We start from the raw sequence: 22,615 nt of genomic DNA on the forward strand, positions 1-22,615 counted from the left end.
TGTGTGTGCATTATTGTTGGCAATTTCAAAGTCAAGCAACAACACTAACAACATAAGCATTGAAATGTGCGCAGCAAACAGCTGCTAACCATTGAGCATTGAGAACTTCCAACAACACACGACGAGGACAACGATGTCGAGGAACTGCACGAAGATGCCAGCCGATAGGGCGATAGGACATTGGCAGGACAACGCCAACGTTATCCTTGTTGAGAGTTTCGCAATATAATTTTTATTGCAGCGCCAGTCACAACGGACGCTTAGTCGCAGGCAACACCAAGAACCCGCAACACCAAACAACGAGCAAAAGAATATAAAAAAGAAAACGATTAAAGAGTTTCCCGACAGATAAAAAAAATAAGTGAGCTGAAAAATCGAAAAGCAAAAAAAAATTAATGAAATTCAGAGTTCAAAGAGACTATGAAAGAGACTAAACTCTTAAGCAAAAGAACTATTATATAATGAACAAAGAAGTTTGACAGACACATTTGTTTTTGTTTGCCGTGTTGTAACTTGGCTCGATTAATGTTATTGTTTGCTCCTTTTGGCCACACACACACACTCTGCACACCACTCGCAAATCCTTGTGTGTCTTCTGTGACAATGTGTCGGCAATTTATGTAAAGTGATAGTGTGAGAAGGACTCTTGGGTATGCCTAAGGAGCAAACAAATTGTTGAAATTTAATATTATCTCTATTATATATAGTTTGTATATATCTTCCAGGCTGCTGTGACTGTGACTCCCACTATCTGTGTGTTTTGTGTGTGTGCGTGCGTGTGTGTGTGTATGTTTATTAGTGTGCGTGTAAATATTTTAGCCATCTACCCACCTAAAACGGCAACTAGCAAAAACTTAAACAAAACTTCTTCAACTAAAAGACAAACTATAAAATCTTCATCGACCACGAAGGAAGCAACAAAAAAGCTGTTAAAACTTTTCTCTCCCCCACAATCCTCATCCTCAGACGAGTAAAGCCCAAAAATGAACGACAGTAGACGCAATACGGCCACTGAATTTAGTTATATACTACAGCGGCAGGTGAGTTAACAAAAAATGTAGACAAATCTTCAAGTACCTCTAATTAGATGCACCTTTTGGTCACCCTTTTATCCAAGTCCTTGGCAACACACACAAAAAAGAACCCAAAAAAAAACAAAAAGTAACTTCCGTTAATTTTCGTTTCATTGTTGCACTTTAATTACTTCTCCACTGCCTTCACTCATTAGCCACGATTTTCGTTTTCACTGCTAATTGCACCCACATAAGCAGGATAAAGCAAATTTGTTGCTTAGCTTTTAACCACTCCAGTGGCTAATTTTTTCTAGCCACAAAGTAGAGCAATTTCCTCAGAAAAACCAAAAAAAAAACCACAATAAATACATCAAAATTTAGCTTAACAAATTGTAGCAACTTGATGGACCTTATCTGGATATTTAATATTTAAAAAGAGATCAAGTTGCATAAAGATAATCTTGAGAATCTTACCCAAAAAATAAAGAGAAGGATGAGTTCTGGTTTACTATAAACTACAAAGGCATATTAAGACTTAAAATTAGGGAATTAATAAAGAAATTTCTTACTAACTAATATATTAGACTTGTTTTCAAATGATTCTTAGTTGGAATCGATATTGAGACTTGTTTTCCCATATCAATTCCAAGCCAAATTACTTAGTTTCGTTGCCAATTTTGTATGAAATATTTCGAAGTACATATTACTTTTTAAATGTTTTTCTATTCAGCATCAATATTTTCAAACCTATTACTGAATAATTTTTGTGTTGAATTCTTAAGAATTATTGTCAGGAGAATGATTGTGAAGGTTAAAAACTAAATTTTTAACTCTTTTAGATCTGAATCTTTCTATTCTTAATCTCCTTCTCAATAATTACTTAGACATAGAACTTTTAGTCGCCTTTAGCTCGGAATCTATGTTATTCCCTTCATATTTCAAATTGCAAGGACATGACTGTATTACCGCATTGAATAGAAGTATTTAATGTAGCATACTTTGCAGCGCAAAATGTAAATTATTTCTATCAACATCATATCTTATTTCCAACGAAATAAGTATATTCCTTTTAACCTGGAAAGAGATTTGGCAAGTCATTTAGACAATAATTTCTATGTGTAGTCATTCTTTAATAAACTAATTATCAAAATCATATGATTAAACAATGAAAATTGTTTCTGGGCTCATTCCATTTCTAAACTTCTAAGACGATCTCTAAAGATGCTATATACAGTACTCAATTGGAAAAAATGATTTCTATATTAGTTAAGTCTATCTTTGCCAAACTTTAAAGACAGTTTTAACGTAACTCATATGATTAAATTTAACATAAATCAAAAAAATATATGCAAAATAAAAGTTAATTCGATTCAATCAACAATTTAATGTGTTGCGTTGAATAAATGAGAATTTGTTTGCTGTCAATCAATCAACATTTTCATACATTTCTGCACACATCTCGCCTCATCAACCGCTCGCCTCTCTTTGCCTTCCTTTAATGTTCAATGTCATTTATTTTGCATATGAACTAAGACCCTTTTGGTGGTCATTTGCATAATCCGGACAACCATAAGCCATAACTCAGCCCACACTTTTCCCCTCCCCCTCACTCTATCTCTCTCTCTCGCTATTGAGGAGGGGAGGTAAACATATTTTCGATTTGTAGATTATATCATTTAGCAAAATTACCTTGCATGTCAGTTGGCTTTAATCATGAAGATACGAAATCAATTTTATTTCGTTTTGACTAAAATGACACATCAACATTTTCGTAACGAGGGTTGATTGAGTGATAATTCCAGGTGGTTTGGGGGCCGTGTGGATGTGAGGGGTGGCAATTCACATCATGTTTATATGATTAATGACAAAAACGTGTGGAAAATTCATGTTGGTTTATTTATTTATTGCTTTGCTCATGACCTTTGCCAGGATAAAGCAATTTGTCTCCCAATCTCACACTTGGGAATGGTAAAGGGATCACTGGGAGGGGGGAGGCGGGTCGGCGGGTCGGCACTTCAATGGATTTTTGTCTAAAAATTTAATTAGTTCTGGCAAAAATCTTGACACGTCCTTCGGGGGATAATGATGGCAGACGTTTGGCGATTTAGGTCCGCCAAACTTGATAATAAAATCAATAAGGAGCAAGCTTAACCTTTAATTATACAACACACACACGTAGGCACACACACACACACACACCATACACTTTTACATGTGGGGGAGCAAAGGATTTATGATGTAGGAAGAGGCAAAAGCAAAGACGAAGACTTAATCGCCGCTTAATATGCAAGGCATGTGGCAGACCTTGGGCAGGATAATGGGCTGCTGCTGCTGTGAGGCGTTGGCATTGTTCGTCCGTTAAGGAATTCAAATAAGAATGTCAGCAACAGACGACGACGTCGACAACGGGGTGACGACGACTACTATATAAAGCACAATTCCTTCCACCCACTCAACTAACCACCAACGCACTCAGTTGCCCCACTAGCTGGCTGGCTGACTTGCCTGTTGTTAAGCGACTTCACGGAAAGCACAACAGAAATCAATGTCAGACCCAATTCAATGCAATTGCAATCCAACAATAAATCGAATGTCCATGGTCCATGCCCTCGTCAACGTTAATTAGACATCAAGCCCTAGCATTTACAAAAGACGAGAGAGAGAAAGAAAAAAAAAACCCGACCTAATTAAATCAAACATGAAAGGAAACGTGCAAGTAATTGTTTAACTGGGCTAACGGGTGAAACGGGATAACAACTACATGTTGGAAAGCAATTTGAAGGCCAACTGTCTCTGGTTGACATTTTTCTAGTGGAGCACAAGCCGCAGCCACAGCAGCTGCAACTGAAGGAAGGTCATCGTTTCGTTTTCGAGCCAAGGAAATCAAATTATAAGCCACAGTGTGAATTGAGCGTTGACTGAGTGAATGAATGATTAGATGTCATCATGCTTCGCCTGTGTTCTACACAGCATCTAGAGTTAGCGTAACGATGACGATGACTATGAGGGTTATGCAATAATGCAAAAAACTGTTGCATACCCCAAGGGGCAATCATCACACATACACACTAAACATGTGCGAAAGAGCGAGAGACAAATAGTGTCAGAAGATGAATGATAGTGAAAAATGCAGCAATAACAATCTGAAAAGCTGCAGCTGTATATCTACTTCATCATTTTCCTAGACAGAGGTGGAGTTAAAAAGGGGTCCCACTATGAGCAAAAAAAACAGGGGTCACCAGTTTTTAATTTTATTAACCTGAAGTAACCTAAGTCTCAAATATTTTAAGATCCCCCTTTTGGTCCAATTCCTTCATAAATATTTGAAATAGATTGGTTTATTTTCGAAAGTCACTTTTTACATTGGCAAATTGGCATTCAAATTTCTTCGAGTAAGTCAATCGATTGACTTATCCTCTCTTGAATAGAGTGGAAGGAACTCCTGGCTACGTGCATGATGTTGCCAATGGTTTCAGATATCATCTTGTTCTTTATATATATTATATTACATGTTATATCTTGCTTGGGAGCACAACCAAAGCCATCGTTTGCTCTGATGGATTCAACGTGTCTGTGGGCAAAACAATAAAAAAAAAACGGAAAACCCACAACTCTGTCGTATCTCTGACTGTAAATGTTTGTCTCTGTCTCTTTCTGTGTGTGTGTGTGTGTGTGTTTGTGGGGGGGTGGGAGGATGATGGGAGGCGGTTCGGTTGGTTGGTTAGTGGGCGAAAACATCAATAAAAACAGCAGTGAACACATGTTCCATATACATTTTGTACCATTTTTTCTCTTTACCCTTCCCCTCTTTGGCATGCGAATAAATTGGCATTTTTTTTTGGCCATTTTTATTTTTTGTTGCTCTGCATGGCACTCTTAGTAATAGTAGCATATATTTTGAAGTGGAACTTGAGTTAATTGTTAACAATTTTTGGTTTCTATTTTTTTTTTTTGTGATTCAATTTGATTTGAATCGTTTCGATTTTCGATGCAGGGCAGCGATGTATCCGCCACTGAGGCTTATGCATTCGATGACTTCAACAATTTAATGAAGGTAAACACATTGACCCAGTTCTTGACTAAAACCCCCCCCGACACGCCCCACATTCCCACATTCATGACATACCCAAATGGAATTCCTTTTTCGCTGGAATCTTTCACTCTCTTTCTTAGTTTATTTTATTTTTAGAGATGAGAAAGAATATTTGACGCCTCTTGCCCTTGGTTGGTTATTAAATTGGAGTTCTTGTCCTCGGACTTGAGATTCTCTAGCATCAAGGATATTGTATAATGGGGAAAGGACTGATGTTCATGCATTACCCTGCATAAGTAAGGACCTCCCGTCACGGTCTCTGTCCTCCTTCTTTCTCTGTTTTCATAGGCTCACATTGAAAGTGTTGGCATAGCCATTAGGCAATCAAGGCTAGACCAAAAAAAAAACAGAAAGGAGGAAAAAATAAAATAAAACCTGACTAAAGCTTAGTTGATTGTTTGCTCAACTAATGGGCCCCGACCCAAAGGGAAACACAGTGCGAATAAGAGAGGCCGAGAGACGTTAACGGGGACATGGCGAAAGGCAGACAGTTTCAATTAGTTGCCTTTGCTCCTTATTAACGAAATTTTAGCCGAAAGTAAAAATTATTTATTAATTGCAACAAAAACAAGACAAAGACAAACGAGCAACGAGCAACGAGCAGGAAATGAAATACACAAAAAAAAAAAACAAAAATAGAAAGAAAGAAATCTAATTGAAATACTCAAAGCAAATTTAGTTCTGTGCTTGCTGCAAGGAGTGCAGGAAAAAGGAGGACAAAAGAGCAAACCGAGAAGGTCAAAAACTATTTCAGTTTGGGCCAGACTAGCCCCGCCCCACCCCAGCCCCCCACCTTGCATGTTTGTGTTTACCTGGGCTACAGTCAAGGAGAGGGAAGTAGAGATGTGGCACGAGTCTCTATGTTTGTCGACAAGCTTATGTCAATAGTCAGCAGTAGTCAGAGTGAATGCGGCAACTGGAAGAAGAAAAAAAAGCGCAGTTTTTGTGTTTACCCACTGTACTACTAGTACACTGTGTCTACCCCCGCCCCCCAACCTTCCCCCTGCCCGACAATTGCTCCCCAGTTGGCATACATTTGGGGCACGTTCTCATAATTGTGAGGTGCTGACATTTTTCTAGGCTTAAGTTAATTGCATGGGGAGAATCTTGCATCTCTTTCTAAAATGCTTGCCGTGTCTAACTTGGGGCCAAATGTGCGCCTAAACGGTTTGCCACAATTTTAACATTTTCCTCAATTTGTTTGGTCTATTTGATTGGTTAAATTGGTAAGGAATTGCTCTTTAGTTCTTGCGTTTCAAGCAAAGGTATTAAATCAATTTTCCTCTGTTGCTTAGACCAAGCTAAATTGTCCATCCGAGATTTCTGAGATTGCATGTAGATTTCCATGATTTCACATTTTTAAAAGTCCAAGAAAGTTACACAAGAATTAAGGAAATTCAGAGAAAATACAATCCTTCAATAATACGCCTCGGGTTAAAATTTCTTAAATTTTTGCATTTTCTTTCTGCGACAAGCAACTCATATATCTTTTTAGGCTTTTAAATAATTGTATTCACAACTTCTCAGCCATTTCGTATCATTAGTTTAACCTTTTCTTTATACTGTATTAGTATCCTTAGACTTGACCTTACCAAATATCTTTCTTGGGTTTTAAGCAAAGGTTTTTTCATTTTTATCGGAACATTTACTTCTTTCTATCAACTGGAATTTGCAAACTTTAAATAGAAATCTTACGTACTTATGCGTATGCGTAATGTCATTGCGTATACGACAAGTTGTTCTACCATTTAATTTTTTTTTTCAGCATTATGGGACAAGGAAAAGTTTTTTCAATATATATAAAGAGTCTCTAGACTTACGCTTTCAACTCTCTTATTTGCAAGCTGAAAATCTCTTCCAAATTATTTTGGAATTTTAAAGTACTATAATTACACATCTCAAAATTTCGTTTTTTGTTCCTAAAATTAAAGATTTCGAATAAGCAGATTTGGAACTCTTGAATTTTAAATACTTACAAAATCAAGCAGCAAACTCAATCAGCGAGATGAAATTTAAAAGGTTCGCTATTCTGTCGTAATTTGGCTTCGATTACAGCAAAATTTAATAGAAAATAGAAAGTTATCCTGAGATCGAAAATTCCCTAGTCCTTATTTCTCTGATGCCTTGCCGTATGGCTCTTGCCCAAACTTCATGTTAGCCAGGGTCGAATTGATCAATTGAATTTGTCCTGAGTCGCAAAAGAATTTAATGGGTCAGCAAAGAAAAATAAGGTATAATTTTTTGAGACTGATAAATTGCAAGCGGGAAAAGAGAACTAGGCAGTTCCGGGTCTATTAATTCCTTTGAAACCCAAATAAACGCGTCTCTCATTCATTGCGTTCTTTTGTTAGGCTGTTCTGTATAAAGAAAAGAACAAATAAAGACCAAAACGGGGTTTTCGGATGATACAAAATTTCATTAGGTATAAATTTATTTTCAATTTCACTACAGTTTTCTATGTTTGAAACTTATTCTAGAACTGCATAAATGAAATATAAAAGTTACATCGTTCCAATAATTTCGATAATTATATCATTAAGGTATAAGATCTATCTCTTTCAAGCCGAAGCCTTACTTATAGACAATTCTATTGGCAAATAATTCCCATTAAAATTAAACTCCTTTTAATTATAATCAAAATTAAAAATAAATTTAAATTTTATGATTAAAGAAGACACACATGTCTAGGCAAGAAGTCTTTACTGGGATTTTTATTTTCTCATCTTTTTTCGAGACCTTGTTCTGATTCAATTTGAAATTTTGATTGTTCCTTAATTTTATTGTCTTGTTATTTGCCCAACTCATGTGTATGTAAACATTTATGATGATAAGGACCCTATGTATACATGAATAATATTAATTAAAATCGTGCAGAGCATGAAAAGGTTTTTGTTTGTCCTTTCCGGCTTTCACTTCGCCCTCCCTCTCTCTTTCTCTGCTTCTCTCTTTCTTCCTCTTGGCTTTCTCGCCTTCTTCATCTATGTGGTATTTGTGTTCGTTCGCCGTTTGTTTGTGTTTGTGTTCTTTTTTTTATGAGAAAATTGTTCTACAATTTTTAGATATCTGGTAAATTTCCAGTCATGTTCAATTTGAGTTTCGATTTTATACTTTTTAATTGGATTGTGTGTGGGCGAGTGTGTGTGTGTGTATGTGTGTAGGTGTGTTGGATCAGGCTTAAAGCCTGATAACTGTCAACAAGCCTACATAAAGGCAAAAAACACGAAAAAGAGAAAAAAAAAATTGGGATATTTGGAAAAATTTGCATACGCTTTTATCTCAAATACTTTGAATGTCAACAATTTTATCAGCTTTTTATTATAAAATACCAAAAAGCCTACGGGAAAATGATGATGAATAAACATGATGAAAATATGCATACCTATACGAGGGTTTGTTTAAAAGTTCTTCAAAATAATGATTTATAAAGAAAAATGTGTATTCCCTGACAGAGAGAGTGTGCCTGTTCATATGTCTGTGTATAATACAATTTTATGTCTCACAATCAGCTATCTATCTAGTTTAATGAAACTTCAGAACAATATTTTTTCATGAAGGTACACAGTTAATTTGACCAGACCATTCTTCTTTAATACAAAAACTTTTTCAAAATCTATAAATTCGTTAAAGGTCTATATGTATGAGGGAGACAGTCTCAGTCGAAAAGTACAAGATTTAATTAGAATATATATGGCATCAAAATAAAGCTATATGTAGGAGATGGGAAGTGTTCGACTGCATTCAAAACATTTTAAAATACTTTAGGACTGGATTTGAGTGCGATTTCCTATATTAAATTCAAAAATTTGATAACTAAGTGGGTCAGTTTTTATCTATATCAAGTAACGTTAGTATAGTTATTCTTAGTATATCGATATATGCATCTATAAAGCATCTAAAATGAAGGAATGCAGGCTGAGGGAAGATAAGCCACTTTCTATGGGCCTTAAATTGTGAGAATAAATAAATTTCGGCATTGCTGAAGTTTCCTTCTTTCAATCTCTACCTCTAAACAAAATTAAATTCCTAAGAAAACTGCCAACAAAGAAATTTATTTATTTTGCAGCTTCAATTAATAAGTTTCTTTTCAACATTTAACAAATTCGTGTGCTTTAATATGCAACAAACTTTTGTTTGTAGAGGGGAACAAAACTTTTGGTGTTGCCCTCGTAAATATTTTGTTACCCCATTTTATTGCTGGGCAATTTTTATGACAGTCAGAGAGAGAGAGAGAGGAACATAGGGTGAGGGAGATAAGGTTATATATATGCATTTTTTTTTGGTTTTTTGTTTTTGTTTTTTTTTTTTTTATTATTTATATACATTTATTTATTTATGGCCTTATGGGTTTTTATGATGCTGCTTTCAATGATTCGTTTTTTTGATGGGTGTCTGAATGTGCGGTTGGTTGTTTACATACCTGGTTTTCCCAGATCCATGTTGAATTCCTTTTTCGTCAGTTAAATGTGAGATTTATCTGTACACACACCAATAGAGAGGGAAAAAGAGAGAGTTGATTGCCTTTTGTTTCCTTTTTTTCTTGGGCCTAAATGACCTTCATTCAGCTTTCTTTTGCCATTTGGTAATTTCATTTGTCTCTTTCCCAAAGATAGTTTTTTTTCTGCTTCTCCTTCTCGATAAGATAATTAGACGTTCTCCTTTGATGCGTAATGGCAAAATGTTTTTAAGGGTCCTACGACTTTGCCTGCGTGCCTGCCACTTAATTGAATTGTACGAAAACTGGCAACTTGCACGAAATTTTCATTATGCTTGCTCGAGCAGCAGAAACCAACCAACCATCCGACGAAGCGACCAACATATGCTGACACCTTTGCTCTTTCTTCCTTTATTTTTTGGTTTTTTGGTTTTTGTATTTGCTTGATTTTTGAAGAGGGTTTTTCTGTTGAAAAATATTTACTTTCAAGTATAAACTTTTTCCGGTTTCTGCTGGCTGTATTTGCTGGCACTTGGATGAAAACTTCTTTAATTGCCAGGCAGCTGTAAAAGTTGCCAATTTCCATTCGAGAGGAAGGGAAAGTAATAAATGTTAAGTTCTGCTTCTGCTTCTGGCCTGGTGAGGCCTGGCTGTTTATTTTTAGTTGTTTTTACATATACTCGTGACTTTATGATGTTGACTTTATGTTTATTGTGGAGGCAAAAAACGAAAGAACCTCCAAAAATAAAATTCAAGCTTTCATAAAACAGAGAGAGAGACAATAGGCAAACACACACACACACTCACTCACACACACGCATAGCACCTGCTGATGAAAAGGGTCTTTCTCACACAATTCTCTCTCCCTTTAGAACAATCCTCAGACTACACATCAGCAACAGCAGCAGCAGCAATCTCATCAGCAACAGCAACAACCCTCCAGCAACCAGCAGCAGCAGCAGCAGCAACAGCAACAACAGCAGCAGCAGAATGGTTTAATGGGCGGTGGATTGGGCGTGGGCGATGCGTTGTCCTCGTTGCCACAAGCTTCGTTCAACTATATCAACTCCATTGTGGGCAGCGGAGTCATTGGCATACCCTATGCCCTACATCGGGCCGGCTTTGGTCTCGGTTTGGCCCTACTCATTCTGGTCGCCTACATAACCGATTATTCACTCATTCTAATGGTAAGTGGACAATCGGGGGGATGCGGTGTAATTTGTCAAAATGTCATTCGCATTTCCGGTTTTGCATCCTTTACAGGTTAGATGTGGTCACATTTGCGGCCGTTTCAGTTATCCAGGCATTATGGAAGCGGCCTATGGCAAATACGGTTACTATTTGCTCTCACTGTTGCAATTCATGTATCCTTTTCTGGGTAAGCGAGAAAAAGAGAGAGAGAGAAAGCGTGAGAAAATGTTGGCCTATTTTCTAATCTTCTCTTCTTGTTTTTTTTTTCCCCCCACTTCTCTAGCCATGATTTCGTACAATGTTGTCGTTGGAGACACTTTATCCAAAGTCCTTGTGCGCTTCTTTCCCTCCTGGGGCGCCTCAATGGGTGCCGTTCGATTGGGCGTTGTGTTCTTTGTCAATGTTGGCGTCGTAATGCCCTTGTGCCTGTACAAGAATGTCTCGCGTTTGGCCCGAGCCAGTTTCATTAGCTTGGCGTGTGTAGTCTTCATTTTGTTTGCTGTCATTATAAAGCTCATGTCGGGCGATTATAAAGTGTAAGTATCGCTTTTTGTTATTGTTGTTTTTTCGTAGTGATTTTATCACAACAAAACAGAACAGAACACCTACCCACACACACGCACACACTGATATGCAATCACCCACCCATTTACCACTTATTGTTGTGAATCAAAATAAATGAAGCTCAAGGTAGCAGACGGACAGACAGACAGACAGACAGACAGAGAGACAGGTGCGAAAATAACAAACCAAAATGCGTGGGCCATAACAAATTAGATTCGAGCCTTAAAAAGAGAAAAAAAATGAAGTAAGTAAGTCGTCTCGCCGACTTGGGTATACCATACACCAGGTGAAACAAATATTTAAAATTTCGAAAACCAAATGTATGTCTACTAAATTGTTTTAACATGCCTCATACCATTTGCTATCTCGCTCACTCTACAAACACACAAGCACTCTAGCGCCGCCACTAGCCAACGGCCAATTCTGCCCTTATGGATCGCGTAGCAAAATACGTTCATACGTATATTTTGTATGTTTCTAGTCCGATTTCAATCAAATTTGGTAGTTTGATAGAAATAGATAAGTTTTATTAGTCTGCCAAATTTGATCGCGATGGTCAAAAAATTGCAAAAGCTAATCGGTTTTTTCTAAATTATGGAGGCGGAAGTGGGCGTGGCAACATATTAAAATATATGTGTTCTGCGCGCATACTAAGCCAATATACATACTAAATTTGGTGACTTTAGCTTTGTTAGTTTTCGAGAAAATCAGTTTTGTTTAATTTTCGGGGGCGGAAATGGGCGTGGCATAATTTTTAAATAGTCAATATCTGCGCGTCTATTAAGCTAACTTACATACCAAATTTAATGTCGGTAGCTGTCATAGTTTTTACGAAAATCAGAGTTATGTAAATTCCGGGGGCGGAAGGGGGCGTGGCAAAAAGTTGGAACAATTATTTTCTGCGCGCTAACTAAACGAGTATATAAACCAAATTTGATGTTTCTATCTGCTATACTTTTTAAGAAAAACAGTTTTATGTAAATTCTGGGGGCGGAAGGGGGCGTGGCAAAAATTTGAAACAAACTCGATAAGCGTACATACTACACGAGACTGCATACCAAATTTGGTGGCTCTAGCTCTTATAGTCTCCGAGATCTAGGTGTTCATACGGACGGACGGACGGACGGACGGACGGACGGACGGACGGACGGACGGACGGACGGACGGACGGACAGACGGACATGGCTAGATCGACTCAGTTTTTGATCCTGATCAAGAATATATATACTTTGTGGGGTCGGAGATGCTTCCTTCTGCCTGTTACATACATTTTGGCGACTTTAATATACCATTTCACCCTATGGGTGTATGGTATAAAAATGGCACTAAGCAATGTGGCAAATCGATTGGGAATAACATCCTTGTCAATTACAATTCATGCCATTTCATGCTTATGCTTTTTTTTTTATTCCTTCACTCAAGAACACTTGATTGTTAAACATGAATCCGAGACACACACACACACACAGAATACTTGGATGTTTTAGACAGATATTGAATAAGGGGAAACCCCTCTTCACATTTTTGGTGGCAAATCTATGGTGCCATCTGTCTCCTAAGCATCTGTTGAGATTTTGTTGAAAGCCTTAAGCAAGTCCTTGAAATGGTTAATGGAAAACTTTAGTGTCTTCTTATTTCTGGCGCCAGCTATTGTTCAATTTATTTGCTTTTAACACAATACTTAGTTTTTATTATTATTATTATTATTATTAAAGTATAGGATATAGTTATAATCTATCAACCTAACTATATTTTACAAGCACTGGCAACTTAGGCCTTCGACTTAGACGAAAACTACATCCATACACTAGCCTGGGATTCGAACCCGGATCCTCGTTGTTCAGTTGACTAAATGAATGGGCCACTTAGACAACTCATCTACCGAGGACTGCATACTTAGTTTTTATTTTTTACTATTTTGCGTACATCGTTAAGCATAAGAAAATGCTTAAAAATGGCTTTTTACGGTGATTGAGTCGAAAGGTATAAATTGACTTTTTTTTAAAAGGCCACAAAACCAGTCGAAGAGGTAAACTGAGTGTTAATAAAATGCAGAATGAGTTATTCAACGAATGATTCTAGCAAATAAGTTTAAACTTTCTTTTCTATTTATATACGCTTTTGTTTTAAAGTGTTACAGTATAAAATTTATATATTCTTGATCTTCATGAAAAGTCGCGTCAATATAGCCATGTCCATCTGTGTGTATTAACTTTAGTTCCTCAATTGGAAAGCTTTTGAAATAAAAATTGGTATTGAAGATTGTTATTGCCTAATTGAAATCGAGATTAACTTGTCATGGGACTACTCTAATCGGATCGGACCACTATAACACATAGCTTTTATAGAGATCATTGATCGAGCAGCCTTATATACTATGCTAAATATCTCATAAACAACAAAAATATATAAAATCTTATTAAAATAATAAAAATTTCTTATAAAATAGAAGAATCTTAGACAAAGTTATTAATTTAACAGCTCAATAAATGTTTTTATTCAAAATAGATACTTTATAGGTCTCACTAAAGTTTTTTCATTTAACCGTCGTTGAGGTTAGCTAACCTTTTTGCTTCATTTCTTTGTAATTCTCAACTAGTTAAATCATTAAAATTGTGCCATGGCGAATTGAAACCTTTAACCCGAGTCTGCTGATGATGTGAACTTGGTGGCTTTTAAAATAGTTATAGAAACAACTTGCTAATCTTTTAGGGTTGGTTGAAGTTAAAGTGATAAAATTTAATATTCTAGTAAAAAAATTTTCGAGGAAAGCACCAAAAATGTTGTAAATTTATTCAAACATAATGAGATACACAAAAATGTTGCTGTTAATTATATGTGAATGAATTTCCCAATTATGTAACATAATTATTTTTCGTTTCGTAGCTTCCTTTAATATTTTTTTTTGGGCTGTCGAGAAGCAATTTATTAAAAATTACTTTTACGTCTTTGCCAGCAACCTTAAGTAATAATGCATAAAGATTTATTTGCATTTTAATTACTCAAAAGAATGTAAAAAAAAAGTAAAAATTTGCGTCAGACAATGCTCACTTCATGCCTCTCTCTCATGCTCCCTCTCTCTCTCTCTCTCTCTCTCTGTCTACACACACCGAGTGTCTGGCTGGGGTCCTGGCCGTTTTAGTACTAAGTGGCGCTTTAGTGCCTTCAAATCTGCGGTGACTACCCCAGAGGCGGAGGCAGAAAGACAGGAGGGACAAAGCTTGGAAGGGGGCCAGAAACCGGGTAGAAGCTCATAAAATTTAGTGTGCCACTTGTTTGCCGTTTTTATGGCTTTTCATTAGTTTTTAGTCCACCCTCAGCCACGCTGACTCCAGAGTCTGTTGAATGCAACTTTGTCTTACATTTGTTGCCCCCAGGCAGCTGCTGCACTTCACTAGACACACATACTGAGCTGTAGAAAGAGAGAAAGAGAGACTGTAGAGAGCGAGAGGGAGAGATGGGGAAAAGGACCCTCAAGTGGCGGCGGATATAGTAGAAGCTTAGTGACGCCTTAGCTCATGGACCAACCGAACCCACCACATCCCACCCGACCCGACCCACTCTTCCTTTGTCCTTCGGCCAGCTTCTCTTATTTCAGGGCTGTTGCTTGGCATAAAATTTAAATAAATTTCCAATTTGCGGCGCGTATATTTTATTTTATTTTGCACCTTCCATTCTTTTGGTTTTCCTTGTGTCTGCGTTATCTTGAAACCTCTCACCTTTTGTTTGTTTGCGAAGCGAACGAAATGTTAATTTGGTGTGAACCTTTTTTACGTCCCATCTGCAGGACGGACACTGCCGAATCTTGGCGTTTTGCTAACACGGATCTTATACCAGCCACCGGCATCATGGTATTTGGTGAGTAACCAATCCAAAAAAGATTGAGTGTGTATGAATGTGAGTGTGTTGGTGAAATATTCTTCTTCAAATTGATTCACTTGGGATTTTTTTTTGCTTTTGTTTGTTTGTTGCAGCCTTCATGTGCCATCATAACACATTTCTGGTCTATCAATCGATGCGCGATGCCACGCTGGAACGTTGGGAGAAGGTCACACATATTTCCATAGGTTTTGCCTGGACAGTGGCCGCCCTCTTTGGCATTGCTGGCTATTCCACTTTTCGTGCATTGTCACAAGGTAACAAAACAAAAAAGCGATTTAAATTGTAATTGCTGTTACTCACTGAATCTATCTTGTTTTATGTCGCTTTGATTGCAGGTGATTTGCTGGAGAATTATTGCTGGGATGACGATTTGATGAACTTTTCGCGTGTCCTCTTCTCCATATCCATATTGTTGACCTTCCCGATTGAATGCTTCGTTTCACGTGAAGTAAGTTATGTTAGTCGTAGTGGTAGTTAAAAGGGGGACTAAATCTCATGAACTAAACTGCATTTCTGTCTGTTTCGACTAACTAAACTAACAAGAAGATACTTTTAAGAACCCAAACCACGCGTTTTGAAGTCAATAAACAACTTGTTTCTTTGCATAGCGAATGTTTTTGGAATTTAGTATCAATTTAGGATCACATATTAATTTTCTTAACCCCCTTTTTTTTAGTTTTTTGAACTCCGACCATGTTTTGAAAATTCATTTCGATTCGTGGTCATTTATTTGATTTTCCACACGATTCGTTTTCCACGTTTTTCTTTCTTTATTTGCCATTGCAGATTGTACGCGCTTTAGTTCATCGTTTTGTGCTAAAGGAACCCATTACCGAATTCACCCAGGATAAGGACCCAAATTTGGAGAAGGGAGCCGAAATTGATGAGTACTCGAAAGCCATTACCATGGCAATTGTATTCAGCGCTTTTATAATATCACCCATGACCGATTGCCTGGGCTCTGTATTGGAATTGAATGTGAGTTTTCTTTTGAACTCGAATTTCGCTTTAGTTATGCTAATAATTTGTAACTTTTTGCCCACTTCCCGCCTCACTCCAGGGTCTATTGGCAGCCATACCACTGGCTTATATACTACCTGGCCTGGCCTACATACAAATGGAGCCACATGCTCTGTTCAGTCGCGAAAAGTTACCCGCCTTGGGGTTGGTTGTGTTTGGAGCTTTGGTAACCATTTTGGGAGCAGCTGTTCTACTGCCCGGCCTAATGGGCGGCGATTGTCGATCGGATATTGTGATGGGATATTGTCGACAAGAGTTCCAAGGCAATAATTCCACCGTCAATGAGGTGGCCGCTAGTAAACTAACAAATTAAGAGGGAGAGAGATGAAATGTTGAAGCATCGAAGCCAATGAGCAATGTTAATTGTTTAGTTTAGGGAATTAATGGTAAAGGATTGGGATAATTTTTGGCATATTTTGTTGATGTTTTATGTTTTTTTTTTTTTTAACTGGAATGAATGTACGAAGGAAACTTGTAGGTACCTGAGATGTCTCTGAAGTTCTAACCAACTGGGCAAGTGATAAACTCAACCTGAATTTCAGTACAAAACGAAAATGAATCAAAAGCATATAGAGAATGATTATGATTTTTTATATTTTGGTTCTTAAAATCCCCCTCCCAATCCCAAATGGCGAGCCAAAGAGAAAGAATTGTATGAAAAGATATATACATATATAATATTGTATTGTAGTGCAAGTTCCTTGATCTATCTTGATGTGTGGCTAAACAAAAAAAAAAAAAAGAAACAAAAACTTTGCATGCATATTTCTCCATATAGAATTAGATGTTGTTTGTAATTTACCAAGCTAGAGGAATTAGTGTAGTAGTTTTCAAAAACTATTTTCCGGGCACCAATATACAAGAAACACACACACACACACAACATGAAGAAACCTATATACCATATATGTATAAATAACTATATATATATATTGAAATTGTTAAATCAAAAACACTTTTATATATGTGTACAACAAAAAACAAAAATGTAGTAGACAATTGCTTCAGCTAACAAAAAATCCAAAAAAAACATTCAAAAAACTATTCATAATATTCTGATCTTAGTTTAGTTTTTAATGCACTTAATCTATAGTTTTCCTATGAGCATATACACTCGCATAACTACATATATATTTTTGTATGTATTTATTTACTTTCTATTATTTATTTTTTGAGCACTATATTATGTAAATATTATATATACATATACGAAGAGAACGATTTTTGATATGAATTAAATAGATTTTTTTCAAAATACACTCAATACACAACATTTGCTCACTCTTCTTACTAAACTAAAACTCGTACTAAATACTTACTACTGGTTATATGGGGAACCAAAGCGAACCAACCAACAACAAGAACAAGAAAAACCTACACTCTATTCTAAGAGCTTAAAACACAAACAAAAAACATATCATCTTAAAAACAACTATGGCCAAAAAACAAACAAACAAACAAAACATAACCAAAGGCTTTTCTAAGATACTTTTTACAAAAGACTTCCTATCGACTATGGCTTATACAAAAGAAAACATCACACATTGTACATACAAAAACGAAACAAAACGAATCGAATCTATATAACAAGCTGCTTATATTACACACTTTACACTCTCTCACACTTACAGCGAAATCAAAATCAAAACATATAACTATCTATATGGTTAAACCAAAAGCAAATACAAACAAATTTGGTCAATAGTAGGGAATTTACTTATTTTAGACATATTATTATTAAATAAATGTATGCAACGGCAACGGGCAGTCATAAAAAGCCAATTTAAAGGTAGAGAATAAATGGTTAAAGAAATCAGTTTTTGTTTTTAAACGGAACCCTAAAGCCGGTTAACTCAAAATTTTGTTCATTCTCTTGGGCTTTTGAGTTAGCGGGTCTAAGCCTTGAATACTAGAATATTTCAAGAACTGCTTCATTTAAACTATATACTTATACCTATACTATACAATTTAGTTAGAACTCACAAAAGAGACCTACTAAATCTACAATCATGTTGTTTTCGAGTTCGAACCCCGATGTAGGTGGCTTTTCCCAACGATGAAGCAATACTGAAAGGTAGTTTCGTCGGGGATAATGGAAATGATACGATTGTGGTTAACGATTTAACTAAATTATGTTTAATTATTTTTTTCACAAGCAAAACTCACCATTTGTGTTCCATAAAAAAATATGTACTTCTAAGTTTGGCATTCTGATGGGGTCAATATGAATGCTATATCAAGAGCGTTTCGAATATTACTTTTACAATCCTTTTTTGATGAGGGCCGTTTAACAAAAATTTAGGAATTCTTCCTTTCTTTTTTATGAGGGATATTTTACAAGTCTTTGTAGTCTTTTAGTCTTTGAAATAAAAAAAAGTTGGATTTTTTTAAAATTACCTACTTGTCGAATAATATTTCTGTTTAAAATTAAATACTTTAATACTCAATGTTCTGAAAAATCTCAATTTTTAAATGAGTTTGACCATTTTAATTCTATTCTTTTTACATATATTCTTTAAATCTAAATTTTGATACTTAATACTTTTAAAACTTTTTAAAGGTAAAAGTATTTTGTGGATAAAGTACAACTTTTTCACTTAAATTGCCGTAGTTAAAGATAATCAAAATGTAAAATATCAATATTAACGCCAAATCCCCAAACTATATATACATATGTATATATATATTTTCTATGTTTTTCCAGAAACATACCAAATTTAACAATTGGGAAAAGTTATTTGTCATGAGATGTAGTAAATTAATATTAGATTTATTTACTTGTTTATTTATTTATAATGTGATTGGGCAGTGATTGTAAATTACAGCCAATCTTGTTTCAAGCTATAGCTAAGTATTAAATTATCGAACTGGTTTCCTTTTCATATCAAAACAATTAAAATTCTAAGGAAGAGTTTTCCAAAAGGGGCATACGATTTTCTTATATATTTCTTATAATGAAAAGTTATTATAATATTACGTCAAAATTTACCATATTAACGATTTCCAGCTAGTAACAAATTTTTCTCCAAAAAAACTTTTGACTTTGATTAAAAATATGTAAAGTTCTACAAGTTTTATGCCACTTTTGTAAAAACTCTTAGAAAAATATTCAAGGCAAGCGGCTTTAGTTCCAAATTTCTGCTCAGATTATTGTTTATCCTATTAAATTTTCCTTTGTGAAAACCGATCTCTAACTTGTGAAACTCAACCTTTAATTGGCTTTTTATTGGCTCTTGCATACAAAAAATTGGAAACAAAAGTTATGTTTTTGTGTTCAAAAATTAATGTAGACAAATTTATAGAATTTGTTATCTATATATATAATTAAAGCAATTGATTTAATATGCGATAATCAAACTTCATTCGTATTAAACATATGTATAGATTCACATATGCGATATATATACTACAGATATATATATATATATATATATATATATATACAAACATATACTTATACTATATGTAAAATAAAGAATGTATTTTAGAAATATGCAATATCTTTGCGGTTTTTCTTATCACACTAGAAATGTTTGTTCAGCTTGTTCCCAGGCTAGAATTGCGGTTAGGCTCACTCCGTTTGGAGTATTCGGATAAAGTGATAAGGTGACTTGCCTATAAAAGCACAGTGACATTTCTTTGGCAATCACAGTGCTCATTGCTCGTTGGACAAAGCAAGAAGTTGTTTTGGAATACATTTCTAAATTTCGAAATTTGTTAAACAAAAAACCTTTCAAAAAATGGCCAATAAAAACAACCTTTTGCTGCTCTTCGAGCATCCCAATGAGCCCGTCTTCTTGTCCAAGGGTAAGAAACCCACCGTGTTCGATGTGCCCGATTCGTTCTTGACCGATCGGTATAGGCCCATCAGTAATGAGGTCCAAACGCGAGCTGGTGAGAATGTCGAGCAACGGATTCCAGTGCGTGAGATCTCTGTGCCGGATTTGCGTATTCCCATGTCTCTGGGACGCAACGAGAACTTCTCTTTGTTCATTCCAAGACATCGTCGCATTGCTGGTCGTCTGATTGATATCTTCATGAACATGCGCTCCGTCGAGGATTTGCAGAGTGTGGCCGTCTATGCTCGTGATCGTGTTAATCCTGTGCTCTTCAACTATGCCCTCTCAGTGGCTCTGCTGCATCGTCCGGATACCCAGAATCTCGACTTGCCTGCATTCTCGCAAATGTTCCCCGAACGTTTTGTCGACTCGCAAGTGTTCCGGCAACTGAGGGAGGAATCATTCGTCGTCTCTTCTGGTTCACGTATGCCCATTGTGATTCCGCGGGATTACACGGCCTCCGATTTGGATCCAGAACATCGTCTATGGTATTTCCGTGAAGATATGGGCATCAATCTGCATCATTGGCATTGGCATTTAGTCTATCCATTCGAGGCTGCTGATCGCAGCATTGTGGCCAAGGATCGTCGTGGTGAACTTTTCTATTATATGCACGAACAGATTATTGCCCGCTACAACATGGAACGATTCAGCAACAACCTGGCTCGAGTGCAACCCTTTAATAATCTGCGTGATCCCATCACCGAGGGCTACTTCCCCAAAATGGACTCCCTGGTGGCTAGTCGTGCTTGGCCTCCACGTTTCGACAACACTCGATTGGGCGATCTCAATCGTGAGGCGGATCAAATTAACTTGGAAATCGGTGACTTGGAACGCTGGCGCGATCGCATCCTAGAGGCTATTCATCAGAAGTTTGTGGTCAATGTGAGTTGGGGTTAACTGAGTGAGGTGAAGATTCTATTAGTTTCATTTTTGTCTTGTGTAGGAAACTGGCCAGCGTATTGAGCTGGATGAGGCCACTGGCATTGATACTTTGGGCAACATGATTGAGGCTTCCATTTTATCACCAAACTCCTCATTCGTAAGTCGCAATAACTAGGATTCTTCCTTCATCTTACTTACCCATAAATTCTCTGTCCCTTTCAGTATGGAGATCTGCACAACAATGGACACATTTTCATCTCGTATGCCCATGATATCAACAGCAAACATTTGGAATCCTTTGGTGTGATGGGTGATTCATCGACTGCCATGCGTGATCCTGTCTTCTATCGCTGGCATGCGTATATCGATCGCATTTTCCAGGAACACAAGTCTCGTTTGAGTGCCTACACTGAGCCCCAATTGAATTACTCGGGCATTTCCATTACTGGCATCCAAGTGGCCACCAATGGTGGACAACCCAATGTCTTGAGCACCTTCTGGCAGCAATCAGATTTGAATTTGTCGCGTGGCTTAGATTTTGTGCCCCGTGGCAATGTCTTTGCTCGCTTCACTCACTTGCAGCACTTGCCCTTCACCTACACGATCAATGTGCAGAACGATAGCGGAGCTATGCGTTTCGGTTATGTTCGCATTTTCATTGCCCCCAAGAATGATGAGCGTGGTCAACCCATGCAGTTGAGGGAGCAACGTTTAATGATGGTGGAATTGGATAAGTTTGCCGCTCAATTGAACCCGGGACCAAATACCTTGCGTCGTCGTTCAACCGAATCGAGTGTTACCATTCCATTTGAGAGAACTTTCCGTAATTTGGATGCCAATCGGCCAGCGGATAATACCCCCGAAGGTCTGGAATTCAATTTCTGTGGTTGCGGCTGGCCCCAGAACATGCTTATCCCCAAGGGTTTGCCAGAGGGTCTGCCCTGTGATCTGTTCATCATGGTTTCCAACTATGAGAATGATAGGGTAAGTCTCTTGATTAGTTGTATAAAGTTTAAAGTTGGCTAATTAATCTCTTCTCTCGTAGATCGATCAACAATTGACTGGTCGCTGCAGTGATGCTGCCTCTTACTGTGGTGTCAAGGATCGTCTTTACCCCGATCGTCGCTCTATGGGCTATCCATTCGATCGTGTGCCACGCACAGGAGCTGAACGTTTGGCTAACTTCTTGACCCCCAATATGAGCATTGTGGATGTCACCATACGCCACGAGAATCGCACAGTGCAACGCCAGAACTAGACAAAATGACATTGAAGACAACAATACTTTTCTGATGATGATGATGACAACAACCTGACCTTCACCCACATTTAACTTGTACACTTTTTTTAGCCACCTATATTGCATTTTTATTGAACCTATACACAAAAATATAATAATAATAATACTATATACAAAAATAAACAAGACTTGATGGCATTTATTCAAATTAATCAGTTTCACTTATTAAGGCGTCGAGGCCTTAGCTTATCAGTAGAATTGCGCTGTCAGCTTCTATCAATAGCTGCCATGGGCAGTCTGAAAAAGGGGTCTAAACCCAAGAAGCACCAAAAAGTAAATGACTTTAAATTAGAAATCTATTATAATTTACTCCAAACTCTAACTAACTTATCCCATTATTTTCTTCTTAAGTTTATCTAGACCTTTTGCTATTAGCATTATCTTCGTTAGCCTCTG

The 22,615-nt window shown here is 36.9% G+C and overlaps 2 protein-coding genes across 4 annotated transcripts; both read left to right on the plus strand.

The window, feature by feature from the left end:
* Positions 1-247: 247 nt before the first annotated feature.
* On the plus strand, positions 248-16,744 carry LOC6646225 (putative sodium-coupled neutral amino acid transporter 11). 3 transcript variants are annotated; one of them, XM_002068804.4, is made up of 11 exons: positions 248-361; positions 726-1,040; positions 5,008-5,067; positions 10,411-10,725; positions 10,802-10,916; positions 11,013-11,265; positions 15,081-15,151; positions 15,268-15,429; positions 15,511-15,623; positions 15,962-16,153; positions 16,236-16,744. In XM_002068804.4, the coding sequence occupies exons 2-11, from the start codon at positions 984-986 to the stop codon at positions 16,506-16,508; spliced, it is 1,611 nt and encodes a 536-aa protein (XP_002068840.1). In that variant the 5' UTR covers positions 248-361; positions 726-983; the 3' UTR covers positions 16,509-16,744. The 3 variants fall into 3 exon arrangements, with proteins under 3 accessions (XP_002068840.1, XP_023033630.1, XP_046866261.1); XM_023177862.2 differs by lacking the exon at positions 5,008-5,067; XM_047010305.1 differs by lacking the exon at positions 248-361 and having other exon boundaries at positions 549-1,040.
* A 3,126-nt stretch (positions 16,745-19,870) lies between these two features.
* On the plus strand, positions 19,871-22,342 carry LOC6646262 (phenoloxidase 2). Its single transcript, XM_002068803.4, has 4 exons — positions 19,871-20,919; positions 20,981-21,076; positions 21,142-21,903; positions 21,965-22,342. Exons 1-4 carry the CDS (start codon positions 19,936-19,938, stop codon positions 22,175-22,177), a joined length of 2,055 nt encoding a protein of 684 aa, XP_002068839.1. The 5' UTR covers positions 19,871-19,935; the 3' UTR covers positions 22,178-22,342.
* The last annotated feature ends 273 nt before the right edge of the window (positions 22,343-22,615 follow it).

Source organism: Drosophila willistoni, assembly GCF_018902025.1.
Source record: "Drosophila willistoni isolate 14030-0811.24 chromosome 2L unlocalized genomic scaffold, UCI_dwil_1.1 Seg72.1, whole genome shotgun sequence".
NCBI classification, from domain to species: Eukaryota; Metazoa; Arthropoda; class Insecta; order Diptera; family Drosophilidae; genus Drosophila; species Drosophila willistoni.

Coding starts and splice junctions, on each gene's coding strand:
- LOC6646225 (XM_002068804.4), top strand. CDS start 984: ATGAACGACAGTAGACGCAATACGGCCACTGAATTTAGTTATATACTA. Junction 1,041..5,007: donor GTTATATACTACAGCGGCAG/GTGAGTTAACAA, acceptor TTTTCGATGCAG/GGCAGCGATGTATCCGCCAC. Junction 11,266..15,080: donor ATGTCGGGCGATTATAAAGT/GTAAGTATCGCT, acceptor TCCCATCTGCAG/GACGGACACTGCCGAATCTT.
- LOC6646262 (XM_002068803.4), top strand. CDS start 19,936: ATGGCCAATAAAAACAACCTTTTGCTGCTCTTCGAGCATCCCAATGAG. Junction 20,920..20,980: donor ATCAGAAGTTTGTGGTCAAT/GTGAGTTGGGGT, acceptor TGTCTTGTGTAG/GAAACTGGCCAGCGTATTGA. Junction 21,077..21,141: donor TATCACCAAACTCCTCATTC/GTAAGTCGCAAT, acceptor TGTCCCTTTCAG/TATGGAGATCTGCACAACAA.